Source organism: Ranitomeya imitator, chromosome 3 (genome assembly GCF_032444005.1).
Source record: "Ranitomeya imitator isolate aRanImi1 chromosome 3, aRanImi1.pri, whole genome shotgun sequence".
NCBI lineage: Eukaryota > Metazoa > Chordata > Amphibia > Anura > Dendrobatidae > Ranitomeya > Ranitomeya imitator.
The window spans coordinates 425,020,862-425,041,227 of record NC_091284.1 but is presented as its reverse complement, the minus strand read 5'-3'; the positions used below and the strand labels follow the sequence as shown (position 1 = coordinate 425,041,227).

Here is a 20,366-nt window from a genome sequence, read left to right as displayed (position 1 = left end):
AATTCAATTACCGGCTTTTTCTTTCTCCTTCTTAAAACCCGACATGATTTGAGACATGGTTTACATACAGTAAACCATGTCTTCTCTCCATTTTTTTGCAGATTCCACACTACTAATGTCAGTAGTGTGTATCTGCAAAATTTGGCCGTTCTAGCTCTTAAAATAAAGGGTTAAATGGCGGAAAAAATTGGCGTGGGCTCCCGCGCAATTTTCTCCGCCAGAGTAGTAAAGCCAGTGACTGAGGGCAGATATTAATAGCCTGGAGAGGGTCCACGGTTATTGGCCCCCCCCTGGCTAAAAATATCTGCCCCCAGCCACCCCAGAAAAGGCACATCTGGAAGATGCGCCTATTCTGGCACTTGGCCACTCTCTTCCCATTCCCGTGTAGCGGTGGGATATGGGGTAATGAAGGGTTAATGCCACCTTGCTATTGTAAGGTGACATTAAGCCTAATTAATAATGGAGAGGCGTCAATTATGACACCTATCCATTATTAATCCAATTGAATGAAAGGGTTAAATAAAACACAAACACATTATTTAAAATTATTTTAATGAAATAAAAACAATGGTTGTTGGAGTATTTTATTCTACGCCCAATCCAATCACTGAAGACCCTCGTTCTGTGAAAGAAAAAACATAATAAACCAACAATATACATACCCTCCGCAGATCTGTAACGTCAAACGATGTAAATCCTTCTGAAGGGGTTAAAACATTTTGCAGCAAGGAGCTTTGCTAATGCAGGCTGCTCCTCGCTGCAAAACCCCGGGGAATGAGTCTAAATATAGATCAATGAGCTATATTTAGCTTCATTTGCGGTGAGGCGCCCTCTGCTGGCTGTTTATAGATCGTGGGAACTTGCCTAGAAGGCTTGCCTAGCAAGGTGGCATTAACCCTTCATTACCCCATATCCCACCGCTACACGGGAATGGGAAGAGAGTGGCCAAGTGCCAGAATAGGCGCATCTTCCAGATGTGCCTTTTCTGGGGTGGCTGGGGGCAGATATTTTTAGCCAGGGGGGGGGCCAATAACCGTGGACCCTCTCCAGGCTATTAATATCTGCCCTCAGTCACTGGCTTTACTACTCTGGCGGAGAAAATTGCGCGGGAGCCCACGCCAATTTTTTCCGCCATTTAACCCTTTATTTTAAGAGCTAGAACGGCCAAATTTTGCAGATACACACTACTGACATTAGTAGTGTGGAATCTGCAAAAAAAATGGAGAGAAGACATATATAATGACATATATATATATACATATATATATAGATCGATAGACAGATAGATAGATAGACAGTATATATATTTTTTTTTTCTTTTTGGGACACATGGATCATTTCTATAGCGGTATGTTGGTTTTGCAAGCCTGCGAGAAAACCACGCAGTACGGATGCCATACGGATTACATACGGAGGATGCCATGCGCAAAAAACGCTGACACACCCTGCCTACGGAGGAGCTACGGACCACTATTTTCGGGACATTTCAGCGTATTACGGCCGTAATATACGGACCGTATTTTCATACGCTGAGTGTGAAGCCGGCCTTAGAAGGTTGCCTTTTCCAGACGGCATGTTTCATCTCTTTCCAGAGATGCTCAATAGAATTTAGGTAATCGATCATAGAAGGCTTCTTCAGAAAAGTCCAATGTTTTCTTCTTAGCCATTCTTGGGTGTTTTTAGCTTTTTTTGGGGGGACATTATCCTGTTGCAAGACCCATGACCTGCGACTGTGACCAAGCTTTCTGACACAGGGCAGCACATTTCTCTCTAGAATCACTTGCTAGTCTTGAGATTTCATTGTACCCTGCACAGCTTTTAGACACCCTGCGCCAAATGCAGCAAAGCAGCCCCAGAACATAAGGGTATGTTTCCACGTTCAGGAAACGCTGCGTTTTTTACGCTGCATTGAGCCGCAGCGTCAAAAACGCAGCGTCCAGATGTTACAGCATAGTGGAGGGGATTTCATGAAATCCCATCTCCACTATGCATTAAAAGACGCATGCGGCATACCCGCGAAAACGTACATGCGGCGCGTCTTTTAAGAACGCAGCATGTCTTTACATTGCTGAAACAACACAAGGACAACGCAGGTGACCTGCCAGTGACCTCAGGGGCAGGTTTGGTCAGGATTTTACCTGCATAAAATCCTGAAGCAATCCTGAACGTGGACACATACCCTAACAGAACCTCCTCCATGTTTCACAGTAGGGACAGTTCTTTTCTTGATATGCTTCCAAAAAATTAAATTTTTGTCTCATCTGTCCATAGGACATTCTCGCAGAAACATGTAGTTTGGCAAATTTCAGTCTGGCTTTTTTTATGATTTTTTTTTTCAACATTGGTGTCCTCCTTGGTCGTCTCCCATGAAGTCCACTTTAAACGGTAGAGAGAGGCGCAATAGTGCAGTTACCAGCATAATTAGTTTACTGCAAGGTAAAATTCTCACCTTTAGGCTGTGTGCACACGTTGCGGTTTTATTGCGTTTTTTTTCGCGGTTTTTCCCGATAAAAACGCTATAAAACCTCAAAAAACCCGCATACAATAAGCATCTCATCATTTAGAATGAATTCCGCATGTTTTCTGCACATGATGCGTTTTTTTCCGCGAAAAAAACACATCGCGGTAAAAACCGCAGCAGGTTAATTAATTTTGCGGGTTTTTTTGCGGATTTCCCACTACAAAATGCATTGGGAAGTGTCCGGAAAAAAACGCGGCAAAATCGTGGCAAAAACGCATGCGGTTTTCCTGCGGATTTCTTGCAGAAAATGTCCGTTTTTTCTCAGGAATTTTCTGCGAGAAATCCTTAACGTGTGCACATTGCATACTCACAAAGTGTAAGGCTAACACATATAGCAAGTATCATAGGAGGGCTGAAGATGGCACCGGACCCGCGAAGGATCTTCAAGAAATTCTGGATAGGATATTCAAGATGCCAACAATTCCACGCTCCTCCAAAATCAGGCAAGGGAATCACAGAGTTCAGAAGAGTTGCATAGTTTATTCAGGGCTATAAAACTATGCGTTTCATGGACGTTCAATCCACTTCCTCAGGTAAATAGCCAATACTAACCAAATGGTATTACTCACATATATAGGGTGGGCTGGACATAGAAAAAAAAATGAGCGTCAAACACATCTGGTGTCCTGAACACTGCAGTTATATTTAAAATACAAACATAAATTTGTTGCATATCTATACAACAGTGATTAAAAATGAAATTTGTTAGCATAAAAATTACCGTATATACTCAAGTATAAGCCGAGATTTTCAGCCCAAAATTTTGGGCTGAAAGTGCCCCTCTCGGCTTATACTCGAGTCAAGGTGGGTGGCAGGGTCGGCGGGTGAGGGGGTGAGGGCGCTGAGGTATACTTACCTAGTCCCAGCGATCCTCGCGCTGTCCCTGCCGTCCCACGGTCTTCTGTGCTGCAGCTTCTTCCCCTCTTCAGCAGTCACGTGGGACCGCTCATTACAGAAATGAATAAGCGGTTCCACCTCCCATAGGGGTGGAGCCGCCTATTCATTCCTCTAATCAGCGGTGCCGGAGACCGCTGATAGAGAAAGAAGCTGCGGCACCGAAGACCAGGCAGAGGGACAGCGCGAGGATCGCCAGGACTAGGTAAGTATAGCATATTCACCTGTCCTCGTTCCAGCCGCCGAGCGTCGCTCCATCTTCCCGGCCGGCGCCTCCATCTTCCCGGCGTCTGCGCTCTGACTGTTCAGGCAGAGGGCGCGATGACGCATATAGTGTGCGCGGCGCCCTCTGCCTGATCAGTCAGAGCAGAGACGCCGGGAAGATGGAGGCGCCGGAACGAGACGCCGGGAGCTGCAATCAAGGGAGGTGAGCATGTGTTTTTTTTTTTTTTATTGCAGCAGCAGCAGCAGCAGCGGCGGCGGCGGCAGAGATTTATGTGGAGCATCTATGGGGCACAGTGAACGGTGCAGAGCACCGTATATGGGCACAGCTCTGGGGCACAGTGAACGGTGCAAAGCACCGTATATGGCACATCTATGGGGCACAGTGAACGGTGCAGAGCACCGTATATGGCACATCTATGGGGCACAGTGAACGGTGCAGAGCACCGTATATGGCACATCTATGGGGCACAATGAACGGTGCAGGGCACCGTATATGGCACATCTATGGGGCACAATGAACGGTGCAGAGCACCGTATATGGCACATCTATGGGGCACAGTGAACGGTGCAGAGCACCGTATATGGCACATCTATGGGGCACAGTGAACGGTGCAGAGCACCGTACATGGCACATCTATGGGGCACAGTGAACGGTGCAGAGCACCGTATATGGCACATCTATGGGGCACAGTGAACGGTGCAGAGCACTGTATATGGCACATCTATGGGGCACAGTGAACGGTGCAGAGCACCGTATATGGCACATCTATGGGGCACAGTGAACGGTGCAGAGCACTGTATGGCACAGCTATGGGGAAATAATGATCTATTTTTATTTTTGAAATTCACCGGTAAATGCTGCATTTCCACCCTAGGCTTATACTCGAGTCAATAAGTTTTCCCAGTTTTTTGTGGCAAAATTAGGGGGGGTCGGCTTATACTCGGGTCGGCTTATACTTGAGTATATACGGTACCGTATATACACTCGAGTATAAGCCGACCCCCCTAATTTTGCCACAAAAAACTGGGAAAACTTAATGACTCGAGTATAAGCCTAGGGTGGAAAATGCAACACCTATAATAAAAATAGGTACCAATAAGTAAAATTAATTGTGACATCATTAGGTTAAGTGTTTTTGAATATCCATATTGAATCAGGAACCCCATATAATGCTCCATACAGTTCATGATGGACCCCATAAGATGCTCCATACAGTTCATGATGGGCCCCATAAGATGCTCCGTATTAACCCCTTCCCGACCCATGACGCCACGTAGGCGCCATGAAAGTCGGTGCCAATCCGACCCATGACGCCTATGTGGCGTCATGGAAAGATCGCGTCCCTGCAGATCCGGTGAAAGGGTTAACTCCCATTTCACCCGATCTGCAGGGACAGGGGGGAGTGGTAGTTTAGCCCGGGGGGGTGGCTTCACCCCCTCGTGGCTACGATCGCTCTGATTGGCTGTTGAAAGTGAAACTGCCAATCAGAGCGATTTGTAATATTTCACCTATTATAACTGGTGAAATATTACAATCCAGCCATGGCCGATGCTGCAATATCATCGGCCATGGCTGGAAATACTAATGTGCCCCCACCCCACCCCACCGATCGCCCCCCCCAGCCCCCCGATCTGGCCGGTACACTGCTCCGGCTCCCCTCCGTCCAGTGCTCCGCTCCCCCCCGTGCTCTTGTCCGCTCCCCCCGTGCTCCAATCACCCCCCCGTGCTCCAATCACCCCCCCCGTGCTCCAATCACCCCCCCTGCACTCCGATCCACCCCCACGGTGCTCCGTTCCACCCCCCCGTGCTCCGTTCCACGCCCCCCGTGCTCCGTTCCACCCCTCCCGCGCTCCGATTCCCCCCCCCCCCCCCGTGGTCCCCCCCACCCCATCATACTTACCGATCCAGCCAGGGTCCCGTCCGTCTTCTCCCTGGGCGCCGCCATCTTCCAAAATGGCGGGCGCACGCGCAGTGCGCCCGCCGAATCTGCCGGCCGGCAGATTCGTTCCAAAGTGCATTTTGATCACTGAGATAGATTATATCTCAGTGATCAAAATAAAAAAAATAATAAATGACCCCCCCCCTTTGTCACCCCCATAGGTAGGGACAATAAAAAAATAAAGAAATTTTTTTTTTCACTAATGTTAGAATAGGGTTAGGGTTAGGGGTAGGGTTAGGGGTAGGGTTAGGGTTAGTGCTCGGGTTAGGGCTAGGGTTAGGGCTAGGGTTAGTGCTCGGGTTAGGGCTAGGGTTAGGGCTAGGGTTTCGGTATGTGCACACGTATTCTGGTCCACTGCGGATTTTTCCGCTGCGGATATGATAAATCCGCAGTGCTAAACCGCTGCGGATTTATGGCGGATTTACCGCTTTTTTTTCTGCGCATTTCACTGCGGTTTTACAACTGCGATTTTCTATTGGAGCAGTTGTAAAACCGCTGCGGAATCCGCACAAAGAAGTGACATGCTGCGGAATGTAAACCGCTGCGTTTCCGTGCAGATTTTCCATAGCATGTGTACAGCGATTTTTGTTTCCCGTAGGTTTACATTGAACTGTAAACTCATGGGAAACTGCTGCGGATCCGCAGCGTTTTCCGCAGCGTGTGCACATACCTTTAGAATTAGGCTATGTGCACACTGTGCGGATTTGGCTGCGGATTGGCCACTGCGGATTCGCAGCAGTGTTCCATCAGGTTTACAGTACCATGTAAACATATGAAAAACCAAATCCGCTGTGCCCATGGTGCGGAAAATACCGCGCGGAAACGCTGCGTTGTATTTTCCGCAGCATGTCAATTCTTTGTGCGGATTCCGCAGCGTTTTACACCTGTTCCTCAATAGGAATCCGCAGGTGAAATCCGCACAAAAAACACTGGAAATCCGCGGAAAATCATTTTCAAAACCATTTTCAAAAATGGTGCGGAAATATCTCACACGAATCTGCAACGTTGGCACATAGCCTTAGGGTTAGGGTTGGAATTAGGGTTGTGGATAGGGTTGTGATTAGAGTTATGGCTACAGTTGGGATTAGGGTTAGGGGTGTGGGGGGGTTAGTGTTGGAGTTAGAATTGAGGGGTTACCACTGTTTAGGCACATCAGGGGTCTCCAAACGCAACATGGCGCCACCATTGATTCCAGCCAATCTCGTATTCAAAAAGTCAAATGGTGCTCCCTCACTTCCGAGCCCTGACGTGTGCCCAAACAGTGGTTTACCCCCACATATGGGGTACCAGCATACTCAGGACAAACTGCGCAACAATTACTGGGGTCCAATTTCTCCTGTTACCCTTGTGAATCTAAAAAAATGCTTGCTAAAACATAATTTTTGAGGAAAGAAAAATGATTTTTTATTTTCACGGCTCTGCGTTGTAAACGTCTGTGAAGCACTTGGGGGTTCAAAGTGCTCACCACATATCAAGATAAGTTCCTTGGGGGGTCTAGTTTCTAAAATGGGGTCACTTGTGGGGGTTTCTACTGTTTAGGCACACCAGGGGCTCTGCAAACGCAACGTGACACCCGCAGACCATTCCATCAAAGTCTGCATTTCAAAAGTCACTACTTCCCTTCTGAGCCCCGACGTGTGCCCAAACAGTAGTTTACCCCCACATATGAGGTATCAGCGTACTCAGGACAAATTGGACAACAACTTTCGTGGTTCAGTTTCTCCTTTTACCATTGGGAAAATAAAAAAATTGTTGCTAAAAGATAATTTTTGTGACTAAAAAGTTAAATGTTCATTTTTTCCTTCCATGTTGCTTCTGCTGCTGTGAAGCACCTGAAGGGTTAATAAACTTCTTGAATGTGGTTTTGAGTACCTTGAGGGGTGCAGTTTTTAGAATGGTGTCACTTTTGGGTATTTTCAGCCATATAGACCCCTCAAACTGACTTCAAATGTGAGGTGGTCCCTAAAAAAAAATGGTTTTGTAAATTTCGTTGTAAAAATGACAAATCGCTGGTCAAATTTTAACCCTTATAACTTCCTAACAAAAAAAAATTTTGTTTCCAAAATTGTGCTGATGTAAAGTAAACATGTGGGAAATGTTATTTATTAACTATTTTGTGTCACATATCTCTCTGGTTTAACAGAATAAAAATTAAAAATGTGAAAATTGCAAAATTTTCAAAATTTTCGCCAAATTTCCGTTTTTATCACAAATAAACGCAGAATTTATTGACCTAAATTTACCACTAACATGCAGCCCAATATGTCACGAAAAAACAATCTCAGAACCGCTAGGATCCGTTGAAGCGTTCCTGAGTTATTACCTCATAAAGGGACACTGGTCAGAATTGCAAAAAACGGCAAGGTCTTTAAGGTCAAAATAGGCTGGGTCATGAAGGGGTTAAAATATGCCCATATAATGCTGCACAAAGGTTAATAATGGCCCCATAAGATGCTCCATAGACACATTTGCCCCATGCAGTACTGCATAAAGGTTAATAAGGGCTCCATAAGATGCTCCATAGAGATATTTGCCCAATATAATGCTACACAAATGTTGATTATGGCCCCATAAGATGCTCCATAGAGATATTTGCCCCATATAATGCTGCACAAACGTTGATTATGGCCCCATAAGATGCTCCATAAAAATATCACCCGCCAACCATGTCCAGCCAGTACCACATCCTCGCAGAAACCTTGCACACCTAGACATTCACAGACTCTCTTCTACCCCTGTCCTCCATATCTTCACTCCACAACACGGATACACCGCTTTCTACAACTCCATCCTCACATCAGCCATAGACTCAGTCGCCCCTCTCATGCATGGCAAAGTGCGACAAATCAATAGGCAACCCTGGCATAACAACCTCACCAAAAAACTCCGACAAGCATCCAGGATCGCAGAGCGGCGTTGGAAAAAAACACGCCTGCCAGACGACTTCACCGCTTTCAAACAAGCTACACTTGCCTTCAAACTAGCCCTCACTTCTGCTAAACAGACCTATTTCACTAACCTTTTATCCTCACTATCCTACAACCCAAAACAACTGTTCAGCACATTTAACTCTCTCCTCAGACCCCAACTGCTACCTCCAACTCTGCTCATCTCTTCTAAGGACTTTGCCACCTACTTCAAAAACAAGATCGACCAAACAAGGCAAACCTTTACTGTTCCACCACCCCAATCACTCCATATACCAGACCTCTGCCCTTCCCCAATAACCTCCCTCTCCAACATCACTGAAGGAGAACTTACTCGCCTCCTTTCCAAATCACACCTCACCACCTGTGCAATTGACCCCATCCCTTCCCACCTGCTCCCCAACCTCACTAACACGCTCATTCCAGCCCTAACCCATCTCTTCAACCTATTGCTATCTTCTGGTACTTCCCCTCTGCCTTCAAACATGCCACCATCACACTCATCCTCAAAAAAGCTAACCCTGACCCAACTGCTATGCCCAGCTATCGCCCCATATCACTGCTCCTGTTTGCTTCCAAACTCCTGGAGCAGCATGTCCATGGTCAACTTTCCTCCCACCTCTCATCTAACTCTCTCCTTGACAACCTCCAATCTGTCTTCCGCCCCACCACTCCACCGAAACTGCTCTGACCAAAATTACTAAGGACTTACAGCCAAATCTAACAGACAGTTCTCCATCCTCCTCCTTCTCGACCTGTCCTCTGCTTTCGACAGTCGACCACTGCCTACTGCTACAGATTCTTTCTTCCCTCGGCATCAAAGGCCTTGCCCTGTCCTGGATTGCCTCATACCTTTCCGACCGCACATTAAGCGTTTCCCACTCCCACACTACCTCCTCACCCCGCCCCCTCTCTTTTCGAGTCCCTCAAGGCTCTGTCCTAGGGCCTCTACTTTTTTCCCATCTATACCCTTGGCCTAGGACAACTCAAAGTCCCATGGCTTCCAGTACCACCTATATGTAGACGACACTCAGATCTACCTCTCTGGCTCAGATGTCGCCTCCCTTCTGTTCAGAATCCCGGAGTGTCTGTCAGCCATATCCTCCTTCAACTCTCGCTTCCTAAAACTCAATGTAGACAAAACCGAACTCATCATCTTTCCCCCATCTCGCGTATCCCACCTGATCTATCCATTATGGGAAAAGGCATTATGCTCTCTCCCACACCTGAAATCTGCTGCCTCGGGGTAACTCTCGATTATGCCCTATCCCTCAAACCGCATGTCCAAACTCTTGCCACCTCCTGTCGCCTCCAACTCAAAAATATTGCCAGAATCCGTCCCTTCCTCAGCCCACAATCTACTAAACTCTTGTGCATGCCCTCATCATCTCCCGCCTCGATTACTGCAACACCCTCCTCTGTGGCCTCCCCGCTAACTCCCTTGTACCACTCCAGTCTGTCCTCAACTCTGCTGCTAGGATAATCTACCTCTCTCCTCGCTACTCCCCTGCTTCACCCCTCTGCAAATCCCTCCACTGGCTCCCAATTCCCCAACGAATCCAGTTCAAACTACTAACGCTGATCTACAAAGCCATCCACAATCTGTCCCCTCCCTATATCTCTGAACTAATCTCCCAATATCTTCCCTCAAGTAATCTTCGATCCTCCCAAGACCTCCTACTCTCCTCCACACTTATTCGTTCGTCACACAACCGCCTCCAAGATTTCTCCCGAATATCCCCCATCTTCTGGAATTGCACGCCTCAACATGTCCGATTATCCACCACCCTTGGATCTTTCAGCCGGAACCTGAAAACGCATCTCTTCAGGAAAGCCTACAGCCTGCAATAACCATTCTGCCGCCTCAGCAACCACCCGAGCTGCCGCCTCACCAACCACCAGTGCTGCAGCACACCGACCTCCTGACTCTTCCCCATTATCCCGAAGAATGTAAGTCCACAAGGACTGGGTCCTCTCCCCTCTGTACCAGTCTGTCATTGTAAATTTGTTTACTGTTAACGATATCTATAACCCTGTATGTAACCCCTTTTCACATGTACAGTACCATGGAATTAATGGTGCTATATAAATAAACAATATTAATAATATTTGCCCCATATAGTGCTGCACAAACGTTTAATATGGCCCCAAAAAGATGCTCCATAGAGATATTTGCCCCATATGCTGTTGTTGCGATTAAAAAAAAAAAAAAATGACACTCACATCTCGTCGCTCAGGCCCCCGGCACTTGCAATACTCACCGGTCCTCGTTCCAGCACAGCTGTGTCTTCCGCGTCCTCTGCACTAACGTTCAGGCAGAGGGCGCGGACTAACCACGTCATCGTGCCCTCTGACCTGAGCATCACTGCAGAGGACGCGGAAGACGGAGCGGCGCCCGGAACGAGAATAGGTGAATATCGCGCAATGCTCCCCCTCCCCATTATACTCACCTGCTCCTGGCGCTTTCCCTGCATCTCCGGCTGCTTCTTCTAGGGTTGAGCGGTCAGCGTTACCGCTCATTATAGTAATGAATATGCGGCTCCACCCCTATGGGAGTGGAGTCTGGTCCATATTCATTACTGAAAAACCTTTTTTCGTAATATTCTCTTGTCTTAATTGCAGACCAGGATTAGAGACAGACAGGTGTGTTTGACGCCCCTTCTTTCTATGTCCAGCCCACCCTATATATGTAATACCATGTGGTTAATATTGGCTATGTACCTCAGGAAGTGGACAGGACGTCCACATAGTTTTATAGCCCTGAATTAAGTATTCAACTCTTCTGAATTCGGATTCCCTTGCCTGATTTTGGAGGATCGTGGAATTGTCGGCATCTTGAATATTCTATCCAGAATTTCATGAAGTCCACTTTGGCTCATACAATGACGGCTGGTGCGATCTGACACTGGTGATCCTTGAGCTTGAAGTTCACCTTGAAGTTTTTCTGGGCTCTTTTGTTACCATTCGTATTATCCGTCTCTTTGATTGGTCATCGATTTTCCTCCTGCGGCCACGCCCAGGGAGGTTGGCTACTGTCCCATGGATCTTAAATTTCTGAATAATATGTGCAACTGTAGTCACAGGAACATCAGGATGCTTTGAGATGGTCTTATAACTTTTACCTTTAACATGTTTGTCTATAATTTTCTTTCTAATCTCCTGAGACAACACTTTCCTTTGCTTCCTCTGGTCCATGTTGGGTGTGATACATACCATGTCACCAAACAGCACAGTGAGTATCTGTAGCCCTATATACAGTGGGGCAAAAAAGTATTTAGTCAGTCAGCAATAGTGCAAGTTCCACCACTTAAAAAGATGAGAGGCGTCTGTAATTTACATCATAGGTAGACCTCAACTATGGGAGACAAACTGAGAAAAAAAAAATCCAGAAAATCACATTGTCTGTTTTTTTTAACATTTTATTTGCATATTATGGTGGAAAATAAGTATTTGGTCAGAAACAAAATTTCATCTCAATACTTTGTAATATATCCTTTGTTGGCAATGACAGAGGTCAAACGTTTTCTGTAAGTCTTCACAAGGTTGCCACACACTGTTGTTGGTATGTTTGGCCCATTCCTCCATGCAGATCTCCTCTAGAGCAGTGATGTTTTTGGCTTTTCACTTGGCAACACGGACTTTCAACTCCCTCCAAAGGTCTTCTATAGGGTTGAGATCTGGAGACTGGCTAGGCCACTCCAGGACCTTGAAATGCTTCTTACGAAGCCACACCTTCGTTGCCCTGGCGGTGTGCTTTGGATCATTGTCATGTTGAATGACCCAGCCACGTTTCATCTTCAACGCCCTTGCTGATGGAAGGTTTGCACTCAAAATCTCACGATACATGGCCCCATTCATTCTTTCATGTACCCGGATCAGTCGTCCTGGCCCCTTTGCAGAGAAACAGCCCCAAAGCATGATGTTTCCACCACCATGCTTTACAGTAGGTATGGTGTTTGATGGATGCAACTCAGTATTCTTTTTCCTCCAAACACAACAAGTTGTGTTTCTACCAAACAGTTCCAGTTTGGTTTCATCAGACCATAGGACATTCTCCCCAAACTCCTCTGGATCATCCAAATGCTCTCTAGCAAACTTCAGATGGGCCCGGACATGTACTGGCTTAAGCAGTGGGACACGTCTGGCACTGCAGGATCTGAGTCCATGGTGGCGTAGTGTGTTACTTATGGTAGGCCTTGTTACATTGATCCCAGCTCTCTGCAGTTCATTCACTAGGTCCCCCCGCGTGGTTCTGGGATTTTTGCTCACCGTTCTTGTGATCATTCTGACCCCACGGGGTGGGATTTTGCGTGGAGCCCCAGATCGAGGGAGATTATCAGTGGTCTTGTATGTCTTCCATTTTCTAATTATTGCTCCCACTGTTGATTTCTTCACTCCAAGCTGGTTGGCTATTGCAGATTCAATCTTCCCAGCCTGGTGCAGGGCTACAATTTTGTTTCTGGTGTCCTTTGACAGCTCTTTGGTCTTCACCATAGTGGAGTTTGGAGTCAGACTGTTTGAGGGTGTGCACAGGTGTCTTTTTATACTGATAACAAGTTTAAACAGGTGCCATTACTACAGGTAATGAGTGGAGGAAAGAGGAGACTCTTAAAGAAGAAGTTACAGGTCTGTGAGAGCCAGAAATCTTGATTGTTTGTTTCTAACCAAATACTTATTTTCCACCATAATATGCAAATAAAATGTTAAAAAAACAGACAATGCGATTTTCTGGATTTTTTTTTCTCAGTTTGTCTCCCATAGTTGAGGTCTACCTATGATGTAAATTACAGACGCCTCCCATCTTTTTAAGTGGTGGAACTTGCACTATTGCTGACTGACTAAATACTTTTTTGCCCCACTGTACATACCGGCCCACTCACTGATTCCAAGATTGTAGACACCTGTGATGGTAGTTAGTGAACACACCTGGATTTAACATGTCCCTTCTGTCACATTATTTTATTTTATTCTGTGGAAGCATGGTTGAAAAGCAATGCCAGACTTTCATTTGTTCATTTTTATGTATTTTTGATTGATTCTTACTTTTGTCAGATTCAAGTTATTTCTGTGACCATTGTGGGTTTTTCTGTAATTACCAACAATTTTGACCACGTGTGTATGTACCATAAAAAAAAAAAAAAGAAAACACTGACTCAGTATGATGTCCCCACACATGTCCCTCAGGGCAGAGCATGATGTCCCTACAATTTCCCAGAATGTACAGTGAATTAGAAAAAAAGTTAATTGTAGATGCCGGGATGGAGGAGGCTGTGTGGTGCGGGACGTCACTAAATCCAGCCCTTTGGCTGTCCTAGTCTGCATCGGAAAACATACAAAGGGCCGCATGTGGCCCTCACTATGCCTAGGTCTGATTTAACTGGATGTTTGGTTACAGGGAGAAAATGTAGTTAAATTCTCCCTGCAGCTGCTTGCTTCCAGTTATCGGGGTATGTGAGCATTCATAGCGTGCTGCAATCAGTCCAAGTGATTCTTCACATTCTGCTCTGCACAAACGCCACAAAGCAGGTCGTGTCAGTCAAGGTGTGGGGGGTGTGACTACCACATGCTCACTGCACCAGCTCTCTTCACCACCTTAATGACTGCAAGTAAGTGGCTGCAGGGAGAAAGTAACTACATTTTCTACCTGCAGCCAAACATCCAGTTATGATTACTGCACATGTGTAGAACGGTACTTACCAGCAAATTAGCCCTGTGGTTGCAGGTAAATAGCAATGTCTGATGACAGGTTCCCATTAACACACAAAAAAAATAAAAAAATAACAGGACAAAAAAGCTTGTAAAAAAATCAAATTCATATTTTTTAATTTTTATAAGCACTTAAAAAGCTGTAGAAATATGCGTGTCTTGTGGAGGCATGAAAGAGGAGTCTTGTTTAGACAACCTCCCGCCACGATTATATAGCAATAATAGAGGCCCCCTCTATTCTCGAGAACAGTGGGACCCCTTAAATCAGCTAATCTTTTAGGGGAGTAGTAGCTGAACAATGGTGGTTCAGAATGGACAATAGCACTATATTTACTAAAAAAAAAAAATTTCCAATGCTTAGCTCTTATCTGGAAGCCTTGCAAGTACAACCTGAAGGAATGCTAATGATTAAGCAACCTTTGATAACGTTAACCCTTTGCCCCTCGAGTATCCTGCCGCCAAACTCATTCACTAAGGAAATATTTATGGAGAGAGGTAATTAGTCCGTCTTCCCTGAGGCTTTCAGGATTGAGAAATGTGACTTTTTTCTGTCTATTTTTGTAAGGCATGCTACAAATAATCACATTTGTGTGCCTCAATGAGACTGTGCACATATGTAGGAGCCCGGCGCACAGGAGTTATACAGAAAAGTACAAAGTACTAGGTGCAGCGGATACTTTTTGCAGCGTGTGCATTAATTTCATAAAATCTTCCAGATTATACTAGTACTGTATAAGCAGCAGAAAAATCACCCCCAAGAATGATGAGACCTAGAGAGCATGACATGATCAGGTGCCCAGGATGCATTACTTAAAAGGGCATACATTTGTTACATTTTATTGGCTTGCAGAGGTTAAAAATAACATAAGTTGATATACTCGCTCATCATTGCAGCCTGTCGACAGTCTTTGTTGACAGACTGCAGTGAAAAAGTCACAACAACACTGCAAGTGACCGCTGCAATCAATCACTGGGCTCCGTGATCATGTCAATGCAGAGGCATGAGACCATTGAGCCCAGTAAATCCAGTATCTGGGAACCTTTGGGGAATCAGAAGGAATTCATTGAGCATCCTGACGAAGATCAAAGTCAGTGACTGGATGTCACCTGTGCCATTATACTCTACTAGTTATTGAACCCGTTCTACGCCCGGGTGGCGAGCATCTATATTGGTATATGGTCTCCATCCTGGTATGTGCTGCACCCATCCTGCACCCCCATTCTGACATGTGCTGCTCCCATCCTGCACCCCCAATCTGACATGTGCTGCACCCATCCTGCGCCCCCATCCTGCCATGTGTTGCACCCATCTTGCGCCCCCATTCTGTCATGTGTTGCACCCATCTTGCGCCCCATTCTGTCATGTGTTGCACCCATCCTGCGCCCCCATTCTGTCATGTGTTGCATCCATCCTGCGCCCCCATTCTGTCATGTGCTGCTCCCATCCTGCGCCCCCATTCTGACATGTTCTGCACCCATCCTGCGCCTCCATTCTGACATTTTCTGCACCCATCTTGCGCCCCCATTCTGTCGTGTGTTGCACCCATGCTGCGCCCCCATTCTGTCATGTGCTGCTCCCATCCTGCGCCCCCATTGTGACATGTTTTGCACCCATCCTGCGCCTCCATTCTGTCATTTGCTGCTCCCATCCTGTGCCCCCATCCTGTGCTGCTCCCATCCTGGGCCCCTGTTCTGTCATGTGCTGCTGCCATCCTGCGCCCCCGTTCTGTCATGTGCTGCTCCCATCCTGCGCCCCTGTTCTGTCATGTGCTGCTCCCATCTTGTGCCCCCGTTCTGTCATGTGCTGCTACCATCCTGCGCCCGTTCTGTCGTGTGCTGCTGCCATCTTGCGCCCGTTCTGTCATGTGCTGCTCCCATCCTGCGCCCCCGTTCTGTCATGTGCTGCTACCATCCTGCGCCCGTTCTGTCATGTGCTGCTGCCATCCTGCGCCCCCGTTCTGTCATGTGCTGCTGCCATCCTGCGCCCCCGTTCTGTCATGTGCTGCTCCCATCCTGCGCCACCATTGTATTATATGCCCCCCATAAGATGCTCCATTATATATGCCCCGTATGCTGCTGCCATATATATATAAAAAAATAAAAAAAAACACCATACTCACCTATCGTCGCTGGGCGCCGAGTGCTGGGGGCCTGAGCAGGCGGGGACACCGACGCGCTGTGGGGGTCAGGTGCCGGAGTCACCGCTAGCTCAGGCCCCCAGCACTTGCTATACTCACCTGTCTGTCCCGTTCCAGCGCTGCGCGCCGCCATCTTCCGGCTCCTCTGGCTGTGACTGTTCAGTCAGAGGGCGGCGCCGGCGCGCATTAAGTGCGTCATCGCGCCCTCTGAACTGTGAACGTCACAGCAGAGGACCCGGGAGACGGAGCCACACGCAGCGCTGGAACGGGGGACAGGTGAATATACTTACCCTCCTGGCGGTCCCTGACTCTCCGGTGGAGATCGCGGTGTGCGTTCAGTGTTTACGCATACTGCGATCTCCTGGGAGCGTCACTCTGTGAGGCCCAGACTGCGCCGGCACTTGCGCAGTCTATAAAGGCTTCGGACAGAGTGACGCTCCCAGCGTTATATTATAGATGGCTCTGTCCAGGATCAGACAGAACCCCCATTGGTGTCAGCTATGCAGTGTGAACAGCCCCTTATCTGGAAAGCTGAGGCAACCCCATGTTGTAACTAATACCTGCCATACTGTCCAGCTAAGATTAACCCTTAAAAGCCTTGCTTCCAAAATAGCACCTGGCAGAGAACATGCTGTCGCTGGTTACTAGGTAGGTCTAGGTTCCAGAACAGGTCTACCCAGTATTAGAGCACGATTAAAGTCACACGTGGCAGATCTGCTCCAGACATGTCTGTGACTGAAAACCAGGTCCATTCATCTGGTGGCACCGGGCTTTCTGCAAGGACAGACACTTCTACAACAAATCTGCTGTGTGTGAATATGGCCTTATAGATGGGGCCACCACAGGCCATTAATGGGCTATATGAAAAGTGATTAGTGCTCATTTACACAGTGGTAGGGATAAAACAATGGCCAATATGCTCATCACTGTATCATGTTATCGGCAGCACACGTCCTGTTTGCATGTGGTGATGTGCTGCCGAGAACGATGATGATCTTTATGCCAGTGTTTCTCTTGTTGGCCTGTAGAGATGGGCCACAACTTTACCCAAATAACCCTCAGGCATGAAGACAGCTGACAGGAAGTGTCATGTCGCCCTTAGCAACCAGTTCAATTTGAGATTCCTTTCCTTCCAGTAGGTTTGAAAATGAAAGTGGGGATTTGATTGGTCGCTATGACAACATGACTCATTTTTACTCAATGCATCAAATAAAATGTTGTTTATATACACGGTAGTCTTTACAGGACCACTAAGCCAGCAGTTTATAAATGATGTGTTAATACTATAAGAAAACAGCACGATTAGAAACTCCCTGTAATAATCTCTCACCAGCCAGAAGTGGCTGATAACAGCAAGCAATAAAAGCACACTCACCAGCACAGCACAGAAAAGGTAATAACGGGAAAACGAGGTAAGAAGGGAAAAGTTGTGTTATAGACGGAGGAAACGTCCTCTGGGCAGGAACTGAACACAAAGGCCGAGGTAATAATGGCTCCAGCAAGGTGCAGACTCACAGCCAGCACATGACTACAAGCGGGCACTGCCTGCAGATCCTCCGCTCCCCAGAGGACAACAAAAGAATGGGACGAGGCAGACAACAAACAAGCAGCATCCAGGCACACAGCCCTGGCACTGCCACACTGGATGCCCAGTCTGTGCCCTCCTTATGGCCGCTTGTCACTGACACACCGGGTGCCCATAGCCTGTGCCATGCTCACAGCAGCCTGGCACTGCCACACCAGGTGCCCATAGGCTGTGCCCTCCTTAAGGTCTCTTGGCACTGCCACACCGAGTGCCCATCGGCTATGCCCTACTGACAGGAGTCTGTCACTGCCACATTGGGTGCCCATAGTCTGCGCCCAGCTCACAACAGCCTGGCACTGACCACACTGGGTGCCCATAGGCTGTTCACTGCTGACAGCAGCCTGGCACTGCCACACTGGGTGCCCATAGGCTGTTTCTTGCTGACAGCAGCCTGGCACTGCCACAGCGGGTGCCCATAGGCTGTTTCTTGCTGACAGCAGCATGGCACTGCCACACTGGGTGCCCATAGGCTGTTTCTTGCTGACAGAAGCCTGGCACTGCCACACTGGGTGCTCATAGGCTGTTCCCTGCTGACAGCAGCCTGGCACTGCCACAGCGGGTGCCCATAGGCTGTTTCTTGCTGACAGCAGCATGGCACTGCCACACTGGGTGCCCATAGGCTGTTCCCTGCTGACAGCAGCCTGGCACTGCCACACTGGGTGCCCATAGGCTGTTCCCTGCTGACAGCAGCCTGGCACTGCCACACTGGGTGCCCATAGGCTGTTCCCTGCTGACAGCAGCCTGGCACTGACCTTTCCATCCCGCGTCATCACCTGTCACTCTGATCACCCGCACTTCCTCATCGCTACCCGTCACTTACCACCCGGGCTCCCATTTTCCCCAGTCTCCTCCTCACTCACCTCTTTTGACAGCTTCATCATATGTGAGGAACCCGATGCGGGACTCCTTGGCGCCCATGATGTCTGCGGTGAGCAGAGCACGCTGCACAGCCTCCTCAGTCCATGGCTAGGAGCCTAGTGTGCCACCCGGGCTACTCCAGTGCAGTAACGGTGTACTCAGCGCCAGGTACCATCACCTGCCTTCCTTCCACACAGCAACCTCATCAGCCCCGCCCTCTACCGCTCCAGCCGTCGCTTCCTCCAGCGGAAACCACGCCCACTCACGGAGACGATCACGTGAGGCCCCCGCTGCACCGCCGAGCTCCGCCCACGTGTCAGCTTGTCCGTTGTGTTTCTTATTATGGTTCCTATGTAGTTCTTTCTTATTCGAGGTGGAAGCCGCATGTCATCAATGTTTTCCAATCTCAGATTACATTAGCGCCAGCGACGTACTGACGTAGAATAAGGAGACGCTCACGTGACTAGCAGTCCCGAAGGTAGATGCGGCCATGTTTGTTGAGGGCGTGCAGACCTCGAGTTTGTCGGTGTAGCGCAGGTTGTATGCGAGTGTTACGGCGTCCTGGCTGTGTCCAACGTGAAAGGAATGGGATTAATGAGGGGCGACTAATCAGGACGCTGCTTTCATTTTCCTGTTTTAGCCTGGTGAGAGCTGTAATTTGATTGGTAGTCGTGGTCCTGGTCACCCATTGGGACAAACAGACTGCTCATAAATCTGCTTTAAAGGGGTGTTCCACATTTAAAGGGACACTGTCACCTGAATTTGGAGGGAACAATCTTCAGCCATGGAGGCGGGGTTTTCGGGTGTTTGAGTCACCCTTTCCTTACCCGCTGGCTGCAATATTGGATTAAAGTTCATTCTCTGTGCTGCATAGTACACGCCTGTGCAAGGCAATCTTGCCTTATGCAGGCATGTACTACGGAGGACAGAGAATGAACTTCAATCCAGTATTGCAGCCAGCGGGTAAGGAAAGGGTGAATCAAACACCCAAAAAACCCCGCCTCCATGGCTGAAGATTGCTCCCTCCAAATTCAGGTGACAGTGTCCCTTTAACCCCTTTCTGACATGGGACGTACTATCCCGTCGAGGTGGGGTGGGCCCCCATGACCACGGACGGGATAGTACGTCCAGCGCGATCGGCGGCGCTCACGGGGGGAGCGCCGCCGATCGCGGCCGGGTGTCAGCTGTTTATCGCAGCTGACATCCGGCACTATGTGCCAGGAGCAGTCATGGACCGCCCCCGGCACATTAACCCCTGGCACACCGCGATCAAAGATGATCACGATGTGCCGGCGGTATAGGGAAGCTTCCCGCAGGGAGGGGGCTCCCTGCGGGCTTCCCTGATCCCCCCGCAGCAACGAGATGTGATCGCGTTGCTGCGAGGGTCTCACCTCCCTCCCTGCTTCCTCCAGCCCCGAATCCAAGATGGCCGCGGATCCGGGTCCTGCAGGGAGGGAGGTGGCTTCACAGAGCCTGCTCAGAGCAGGCACTGTGAAGGCTGCAGCGCTGCATGTCAGATCAGTGATCTGACAGAGTGCTGTGCACACTGTCAGATCACTGATCTGTGATGTC

General features: G+C 48.2%; 1 protein-coding gene across 2 annotated transcripts in view; it reads right to left on the bottom strand.

Annotated features, from left to right (window-relative positions):
• The window catches only part of USP32 (ubiquitin specific peptidase 32), a 347,736-nt gene extending 328,704 nt beyond the window's left edge, over window positions 1-19,032 (bottom strand). Inside the window, exon 1 of one of the 2 annotated variants that reach the window (XM_069757228.1) lies at window positions 18,797-19,032. In XM_069757228.1, the coding sequence (XP_069613329.1) occupies window positions 18,797-18,854 (58 nt within the window). In that variant the 5' untranslated portion in view covers window positions 18,855-19,032. The remainder of the gene's footprint in view (window positions 1-18,796) is intronic. The other variant, XM_069757227.1, reaches the window with a different exon arrangement.
• Between the last annotated feature and the right edge of the window lie 1,334 nt (window positions 19,033-20,366).